Source organism: Siniperca chuatsi, linkage group LG18 (assembly GCF_020085105.1).
Source record: "Siniperca chuatsi isolate FFG_IHB_CAS linkage group LG18, ASM2008510v1, whole genome shotgun sequence".
Taxonomy (NCBI): domain Eukaryota; kingdom Metazoa; phylum Chordata; class Actinopteri; order Centrarchiformes; family Sinipercidae; genus Siniperca; species Siniperca chuatsi.
Genome location: NC_058059.1, coordinates 24,554,430 through 24,563,979, shown reverse-complemented (window position 1 = coordinate 24,563,979; position 9,550 = coordinate 24,554,430). Strand labels below are relative to the sequence as shown.

Genomic DNA, 9,550 nt, shown 5'->3' with positions numbered 1-9,550 from the left:
TATTTAAAAAAAAACAATCAGCAGGAAGGGCATTAGAGGAGTCATCAACATGAATATTAAAATCACCACAAAGAACAATTCTATCATAATTAAAAACAAGACTGTAAAAAAAATTCAGGGAGCTCCAAGGAGGAGTGGGTCACCAAGTTTAAACATGAGCACTTCAAAAGGAGGAAAAACCATTGCAAGCTTTTAGGTTACACTTTAAATGCTTCCTATAGACCGTAACAAGGCTAAAGCAGTCATAATCTGGAGGGCTCAATTTAGCAAGCTCACCAGGATGTAACCAGGATTCTGTTAAAAACATGAAGTCTAAATCAGTAGAAGAGATAAAATCATTTTAAAATAAACACTTTGTTAGAAAGGGATCTTCCATTGCGAAGAGCCATCTCAAAAAAGAGTGGTGCAGAGAGAAAGAGAGAGAGAGAGAGAGAGATGGGCGTAGCCGCTGGGCTAAAAACCAAACCTAGCTCAGCTAGCAGCAGTGGAGGCAGTCCGGTAAACCACGTCAAGTTGACAGCCAGCTTAAAAATCACTGAAGAGCCATATGTCTGATGACTGAACTTTTACCAAGTTAACATATATGTAAAAAAATAACCCGGAAAACAGTGTAGCTGTCACAGCCTGTCATGTCCTCACCAGCCCATAATCACCCACACCTGCTCCTAATTACACTCCTGCCCTTAATCAGCCCCAATCACACCCAGGATAAAATCACTCCACTCTCCACACTCAATGTCCAACCTCGTTTGTGGATAGGACTCCATGCACCATACCGTTCCTGTGTCTCTCCAGTTCCCCGTGTTTTCTCCGGTCCTCCGTGTCATCGCCAGTCCTCAGTGGCTTCTCCATTCCTCCTTGGTCTCTCCGGTCTCCTGTGGCTTCCCTCCGGTAACTTCCCCAGATCCACTCTACCTATCTCCACACTCTCCACTGCTGGCTGTTATCATCAATAAAGACATTCCCTTCCATCTCGGTGTCCTCTGCCTGTTAGTGCGTGACAGTAGCGTAGAAACTTGATAAAATATCACTCTGTGATGGTTTAAGACGACGCTTCAAATACAAAGCAGTGAGTTGCAAAATACTTCCTCAAGAACACTATCCCGGGAACTGTGAAATATGGTGCTTGAAGCATCATCATGTGGATACACTGTGCATTCAGCTGGGCTGACGTTAAAAGTGAAGACTAGAGCAAAATCAAGGAAGCTACCACGAAAGAACTTTAATCTTTCAGCAGGACAATAATTCTGCAGTCAGGCATATAATCTACAGCTACCTTGATTGATTTCACCAGCCAGTCATTAGCTCTGGTTTCTGGATTTGAAATGCTCAATCTATGACAAGTTCAGTCACTGGCTAAAAGGCCACAAATTCACAGGTAGGACAGACACAATCTAGGTGAGCCTACCGGTTGGTTGACTCACCTGACAAATCCGAAGCTAAATTGTTGACAAGTTATGACTTATGACATATCAAGTATGTCTCAGGTCAGCAGAATATTAATGCCCGAGCTGTATACCATTTATCAAGGAGAGTGTTTGCCACAGGCCGCACGCTGAAGCCTATGCAGGTCTCTTAGCTGAGGTCAAAGATATGTCAAGTACTTCTGTCCAAAATGTCTTCCAGTCATCCAGTGGTCACAAGAACCCTCTCCAGTGAGGAACAATGCCCAATCTGCTTGCACCCTCAGTCTGTTGCAGTGAACGATGTGTCTGCTGTACTACAGTTGCACAGTGAGTGGGATGCTGGTCCGAGGGCCAGCGCTGTTGAAGTGTTGCAGTACCTACCCTCAGTTGGTTCCACCTGGACACCTTACCTGACTACACTGAAAAGGACATCTGTGTTAAGCAGTTGGAGAATAGAACTCATGTTTTGTCTGATGTTGAGAGACATCGGAAGCCTTCTACGAGATTAAGATTTAAGAAGTCTGTCACAAGATACTTGAAGTACTGGGACAGGCTCACTGTGAGCAATGGTGTGCTGTACAGGATTTCAAGGGACTGGAAACTGGCCAAACTTGACAGAGACGTGAGAAACTCTGTTAGTCTTTATCAACAAGACAGTTGAGCCTGAGAGAAGGACTCCCCTGGAGAGTATATCAACCAGGCCACTGGAGCTGGTCTGTATTGACTTTTGATCTGCCGAAGACCAGAGAAACAATTCTGTCGATTCTGTTGGTGATAACAGACCATTTCACAAGGATGGCTCAGACGTTTCCATGTAAAGACAGCAAGCAGGTGGCAATCTCTGGGACCGATATTTCTGTGTCTTTGGATTCCTAGAGAGGATCCATAGTGACCACGGTGCTAACTTTGATGATAAGTGAGCTCCTCACAGGTGTTAGGAACACACACACACACACACGAAACAGGAGTGTGGAACGATTCAATCAGACCTTGGGTGGCATGATCTGTGCGTTGTCCCTAAGAGAAAGCAGACTGGCTGCAACACTTCCAGAATCTGGCGTTTAAGTATAACCGCACAGCCCGTAAGATGACGGGCTACCCCCTCCTTTTACCTAATGTTTGGCCAGATCCCCTGCCTACCTGTTGATGTCATCTTGAAAAAGAAGCTTGCTGACCAGTGGGAATCAACCATCTACACTGTCGTGGACATGAACACAGAGACGCACACATACAGGATCCATGACAATCACTGGACAGGAGAAAGTGATTTACAGGAACCTGCTGATGCTGGCCAATTTCCTCCCTGTGGAAGATACATGTGAAATGTCTGACCATGCATCATCCATGTCTGCTATGGAATCTTCAGCTCCAGGAACTGATGAGGGAGAAGCAGGAGAGACCTTGTTTGGGAGAGAGTGCAAGACTCTTTGTGTAGCTAGTAAATTATTTGATGCTGAAAGTGACATTCACCTGTGGGAGAGGGACAGGGCCCCTTGATTGATGCAGTGCGTGTGGACTCAAAGAAAATTCAGATGAATGAAATCAACATGTTGGTCCAACTGTGTAATCCATTCTATTTTTCTTCTGAGTCATGTCCAACAAACATGAACCAATGAACACAAGACACAATAACAGTAACAGATTTCCATTTTGTTATTCAAACACATGCCCTAGTTGATTTGAGTGTAATGAGCTTTAGGAGGTGTTCATAGGTATATTTTTCTACTTTAAAAACAGAGCCAGGCTAGCTGTACCCCCCTGCTTCAAGTATTTAGGCTAAGCTAGTAGTCTTCTGGCTCTAAGTTCATACTAGATGCGCAGAGGTTGATTCATTCTCTCATCTTGCAAACAAAAATTAACTGCATTTCCCAAAATATTAATGTATTTCTTTAATATGCGAAACACACAAACTAAATATTCTAGTGAGGGTAGATAACAAGACACAGGTGAAACTAATCAGGGCAGGCCAAACAATCAAAACTGGAGGGAAAACACAGATAGGCAGGAAGTGAAGTTACATCAGACACACGAGGAAGCACTCTTACCAAAATATAACATATAACATATAACAGGAAATAACTAAACTAAAACCCCAAACCATGACACATCCGTGTCTGCCCTCAGTCCTTTCTTTCAGGGACTAAAAGCTACACCAATGGTTATCCATGTTTGTCCTCACTGTCAATTGTTTTCTTTTTTTGACTGTAATCCTTCCTCTGAATGCCAAGTTTCTTTTTTATCTGGAGCATCAGAAACTTTTCTTGGACTTTTTTCCGTCATAGGTTTCGCCATACTCCGAGTTGCTGTAGCCTACTCAATTGCTATGGTTCCTCCCCCCTTCAGCTCTAGCAAACCAATCATTGCTGGCTGAGCATTGAGAAAGAGCTTCACAGAGGAGCCAGCCGCCAAAGAAGACAGCTTCAAAAGAGAGCTCCCTTTGAAGGTGGTCAGCTTCCGAACAGAGCTTGCTTTGAAAGAAGAGAACTTCAGAAGGGAACCTGGTAGGTCAGATTCCAGAAGGCTCTTGCTGCCAAGGAGCTGAGGCTCGAGAAACAGCTGTCTCTGAAGGAGTCCTTCTCAGAGAGCTACTTGCTCCTTGAAGGAAAGGGGCTTCAATAAAGAACTGCAGGCCAACAAGGAGAGATCATAGTGTAGCTCTCTGAGAAGGAGAGCTGGAGGAAGAAGACTTAGCAGCTAGAAATGGAAAAAAAGAGCTGGAGGAGACATGGTTTCAGAAATAGCAGGGTTGGATGGTGTAGAAGAACAAGGCCACAGAGACGAATGGGCGCCTGATTGTGCAATGCATCAAGCTTCAGCTATACTGATTCAGCTGATTGTGTTCCCTAAAATAAGGGCTTGCCGGATTATAATAGCTGGTTTGCCCCAGAATTCTCCTTTAGAAGTGAAACAAAAGTAAACTCTTTTTCTCTCTATAGGAGCTCTTGGAAAACAAGAAAAAAACACACACTCTGCACCTCATCAATCATTCCTACATCCCTTAACCCCACCCCCCTACCCTAGCCACACAAACCCCACCCCATCAACCCTATCTACCCCCCTTACAACTCCCCTCCCCCACAAATATATGAATACATAAATACAGTTCATTCAGCCAACTCATGTAGACTGGATCATTGTATGAATTTAGAATATGTACAGCATTAATATTTGGTGTCTACGCTCTGACCTCATCACTCCATAACTGCATGAAGCTAGGCTGGATAGACCATTTTGAAGATGACCATAATAGTTTCCCAAGTAATATTTTGTGCTGAATAGTATCAAAACTCAAAATGTCTGCCGTGAAAAAGGTCTGTTGCAGAGTTGAGTCAAGTGCTCACAAATTCCATAAGACGCCAAACAATATCATTTTATGTCATTTTATTCCAAAGCATTTGCTCAAACAGCACTATAATGAAAAACAAAACCCAAAAAAGCGTAATAGATAGAATCTCATGGTGCTAGTCGCTAAATTATTGTCACCTTATTAGGGAACAAGTGCAGTGGCAGTTTGTGTTTAAATGAAATGTAAAAGAACCAATTAAGAGTCAAGAAACAGAAGAAGGTGATGTATTTCTTAATCTTGGAAAAAATCTCAAACAGTGCTTTCAGAATAAACATCTTTAGTAATCATTTAAATATACAGAAAGGGAAAATATTACAAAAGAAATGCAGTATCTCTAGAGGCCAAGAGTCTCAAGTTTCACATGTTCATGTTCACAAGTTCCTGTTTTCAATTTCGGACATAAGATGCTGGGTGATGTTAATATTTTTACATTTTACAACTGATCAAACTATATACATTATTTTACAAACATTTCAAATAGGCTAAGAATAGCTTAAGACTGTTTGCTATTTTAGGCCATTCAGAATTCAGCAAAGACAAAAAGAAAATATACAATCATTCAAAAGCAACATTTTTCTTCACAATTTTCTGCCATATATGACTGTGTTTATTACAGATTAATAATGTGAACTGTTCCTATTACAATTATCCTTTTAAAAAGCCAAGCTTAAGTCCAGCTTAAGGTTGCATTTTATTAGATATGGTGAGTCCTTTAAATTGCACATAAAGATCTGTGTTAGGTCTTATTGTACCGATGACTGGGTTAATTTGGTGATGCAGTATGAGTTTACTGAAGTGATACTATGAGACATGATGAAGATGTAATGTCATTGTGGAATACATATCATACTCAGTGAAAAATCTAAATATGGTCATTAATGAAAACTCTCCACACAGGAGGGCACAAATAGCTCCTTACCGCCACAGGAACTTAGTAAAACGTCAAGTGTATCCATTTTCGTTGGTTCTGCTTTTGTTTCCACTGTTCACTGCTTGCTTTGGGGACAAACTCCTGTAACTAAATTTAGGCTCTGCTTAGGAGGTGATACTAACAGCAAGTTCCAGGTACATTCAGGGGTTGTCGGCAGTGCTGCAGCAACAAACAACAACAGTAACCACCATTTTACCTCTGCATCTGTATAGAGCAGGACAACCAATACTTTACGTAGAAGAGAAAAATGGTGGCGAATACTTGTTGGACAAGCCAACATGTCCAGAACCTCATAAGTATATGTGGAGAGGCGGCCATTTAGAAGGAGCTGGAGTCAGCATGTAGAAATCAAAAGGTGGACCAGACACACACAGACAGTGCAGGGAAACATTAAAAAGATTAAACAAGATTAGATGCCACAGGGGAGCAAAACAAAAAAACTACAAAGTAGTTAAATGCGCTGGACACTATTTTGGGCAATTGACTGGCTTGTTCCTGCCCCAGCAGTGCCATGGATTCCTCATTGGCAATAAACATCGTCACATAAATAAGACAGAAAATCTGTAACGTTAGTGCCACTTCTTCCATTTTTGTCCCGCAAGTGCTTACTTCCTTTGCTTTTACCATTTAAAAGCGTATATCTGAAATGTCCCAGTTTGTTAAATATAGTAGACATACAAGCAAGAGCCTAGTACCAAAGCTGCACAAGGTTCTCAAAAGTTTACGTTAGAAGAAGCCCCAGGTTACGGGGTTGTTAAGTACAAAATGGCCTATTGTTGCCTGTCCCACAATGATGATTAAGCAGGTCCCACTTTTGCATTTTTGATGCATCCCAGATTGTAAAATGCAGGGGAACCAAAAGGAAGAACTGTGTACCAAAGATTTACAAGGTTTTTAAAAGTTCAGATTTTGTAATGCCCCAGTTTATGGGTTCCTGCAGTGGAGAAGGGCTACAAGTGCCTCTTGAACAATACTGAGCTGATCTACTCATTGGTTGGATAACTTTGTCTGCTGTCATCTAGTGGTGGAAATTGTCACCATGCTGCATGCTGGTGAAAGGTCTTTCACACAGAACTTTAAATAATGTTTTTAATAACACTCCATTCATGCATAACAAAAAGTTATTCAGTACATCAACAATGAGCAAACACAAACATTTTCAGTATAATTTCATCACAAAAATATCAGGATGTACGGGATGAGCATTTTTCACAGATTTCTGACATTTTATACATGACACAATTAACCAAATAAATTCAGTAGCCTAAATTCTTGCATGGTGACACATTTTACAAATACCAATGTGAAGCGTTTATTTTCAGAAAATCCAAAAGTACCTTCAGTGTAATTTCTGAATAGTAAAACCAATTGTGATTGGTTCTTGATATGCAAATTAGGTAGGCTGTCATCAAACATGGTGCATCTCTGGCCAAGTGAAGCAATGAGGAATACTCTATGCACTCTATGCCGCTACAGGCATCTGCAGACATGCTAACTAGACTAACGTCACTTATACTGTAATAAGGTCGGCCACGTAACTCATCTTGCTCATTGTAGCCGTCCCTCAAGAGCCTCCTGAAGCAATGTTTAACTTGTTTGGCAGATTTTTTTTCTGAAGAACATGGTCACACAGATGTCATTTACACCTGGCTAAGATCTGATCACGGTGCAAGACCACCTCCAGATGTGGTCTGGCCGATCCAAAAGCATTCAGATTGCAATGTGTTCTGCTTGCATTTACACCTGCATTAACGTGTTTTACCTGATATAGATACGTTATTCAAATACAGATCATATGTTAATACAAGGTGGAAACAGGGTCACAATGAACATGGGGCCCCAGGGCATTTACTGGGTTTTAGAATCCAGCCTTGGTTCCACTCTCCTGATCTAATACTACCCACACCTTTATCATAATTTAAACTGCAATGGCTTAGCTAGACAGATAAATTAATCATCAAGACACATGAGAAATATGTGCAGTACGTATATGTGCATAAGTTCCTTATGCGAAGTACTACGGCATGGAAGAACATCCAATTCAGAAGAGCTACTGTAAATGGCAAAAGCTGTCACAGAGTGGTGATAATGATCGCTGAGCAGTATATATGACAGATATAGTTTTCATGAATTATGATATTTATTAAATATAAACTTAAATCAGTCTTCTACATATTATTCTGTGTAGTGTCTTGATTAACTGAAAAGAAAATTATCTGAAATTAGTCGGAAATTACCTAAAATCAAAAATGGAATATTGTTACAATGAGAAGGGGCTCAGCTCAGAGCCTCTTGGATTAAACAATTTGCAGAACTTTGAACTACAGTGATAAAAATAGTCTTTAAATGCAATTTGTACCTTTGGTTAACTTAAATACTAATCCAACACTGACTGACTGCATTCGATGTCATTATGACGTGCAAACATCAAAAACAGTCAATAGCTTGACTCTACTACTCTTCCTCATGAAACGTCTAATCTTTGATATAATATTCAATCAAATTAGCCATTTTCTAATACTGTTGTTATAAAAATAGAGATTTGACTGGTATTGAATGTTATACACAAACATTGTAAAGGCTTCGGTATACTTGAACAAAGTACTCATTTAACAGCAGCTGAAACCACTTTTCGGACTGCAGAATTTCCTTATCAGACAATCCAACAATCATTCCCACTTTTACGCAGCGATTGGCCAGGTGTGTGGAGGTATGGAAAGGTCACTTTGAGTGTGCAACCAAGTGCAAAATCACGAATGCCTCACCTCCATCTGAATGTGTGTGTTATCGCCATTTGCACAATTTGTCGCATTGAGACTACAAGACACGCAAAAGACAGAGTTCTTGGAGAGAGATCGAGTAGGGAGTCAGAAGGAGGCTATGACAGCAGGATTTTCAGCCCACCTTCGAGTGTGACTATTTGGAACAGGTAGAAACAGTTTTGCTGTTAGCAGTGGTCTGACAACACATCATATGAACTGCTTAGTTCAAAGCATACATAGACCTTACCTCCCAGACATGTGGAATGACCTATGAAGACTTAATCGCAGTTTACAAATTGCTGTAAAAAATAACAGCTGTACCTCAATACTAACTCTTATATACCCACATTCTTCAGAAAGAAGTCATGATCAGTAACAAAGCATAACAGCAAGAAAACAAGTGAAAGTATGTTGTGGGTATAAAGTGTATCTGTTTGTGGAGTTGTAGACTGGAGGTGAGATCTGGTCTCTGTGCCATCATTCACTGTCCAGCTCCTTGTGGTCTGAGGATGGACTCTCTCTGGCTGGCAGGAGGTCGTAGTGACAGGGGATGTGGCTGTTTTTTGGTAGATCGTACGGATCTTGACCAAACTGTACATGGCCATTGCTGTCTCCAGTCGGCTGGATGGTAATTACAGTCGGCTCTGAAATCAAAGACAGGCAAGTTGGCAGTTGTAGGGAGAAAAAAGTATAAAGCTGTAAACTTAAAGGAACAGTCCAACATTTTGGAAAATTTGAAAGTGAAAATCACTTTTAATTTAATCACTGTCCATCCAGTACAGAGGTAGATCCACGACATGTTTAGCCTGGCTTAGTACAATGATTGCAAGCAGGGGGGAAACTGCCAGCCAAGCTCTGTCACAAGTAAACCCTCCAGATGTTGCTGCATTAATTGATTTTTTGGCCACTTGGGGGCAGAAGAACAAGATGTAAACACAACTTTGACATATTATCACTTTATAAGTGGCAAACATGTTAGCAAACAGTTGCCCATTCAGCAGACACAGAGAAACTTTAGCATTCATTTGGAGTCATGTTTGTGTCCACCTGACTAAGTCCAATATTCACTCTCCTTTAGCTCCGTTTTGGTCTCCACCAACTCCTG

At 41.0% G+C, this 9,550-nt stretch overlaps 1 protein-coding gene across 2 annotated transcripts in view; it reads right to left on the bottom strand.

Moving 5' to 3' along the window:
• Positions 1-4,772: 4,772 nt before the first annotated feature.
• Positions 4,773-9,550, bottom strand: part of megf10 (multiple EGF-like-domains 10) — a 94,461-nt gene continuing 89,683 nt past the window's right edge. For both annotated transcript variants that reach the window (XM_044173373.1, XM_044173374.1), the window contains exon 25: positions 4,773-9,089. In XM_044173373.1, coding sequence (XP_044029308.1) covers positions 8,923-9,089 — 167 coding nt within the window. In that variant the 3' untranslated portion in view covers positions 4,773-8,922. The remainder of the gene's footprint in view (positions 9,090-9,550) is intronic.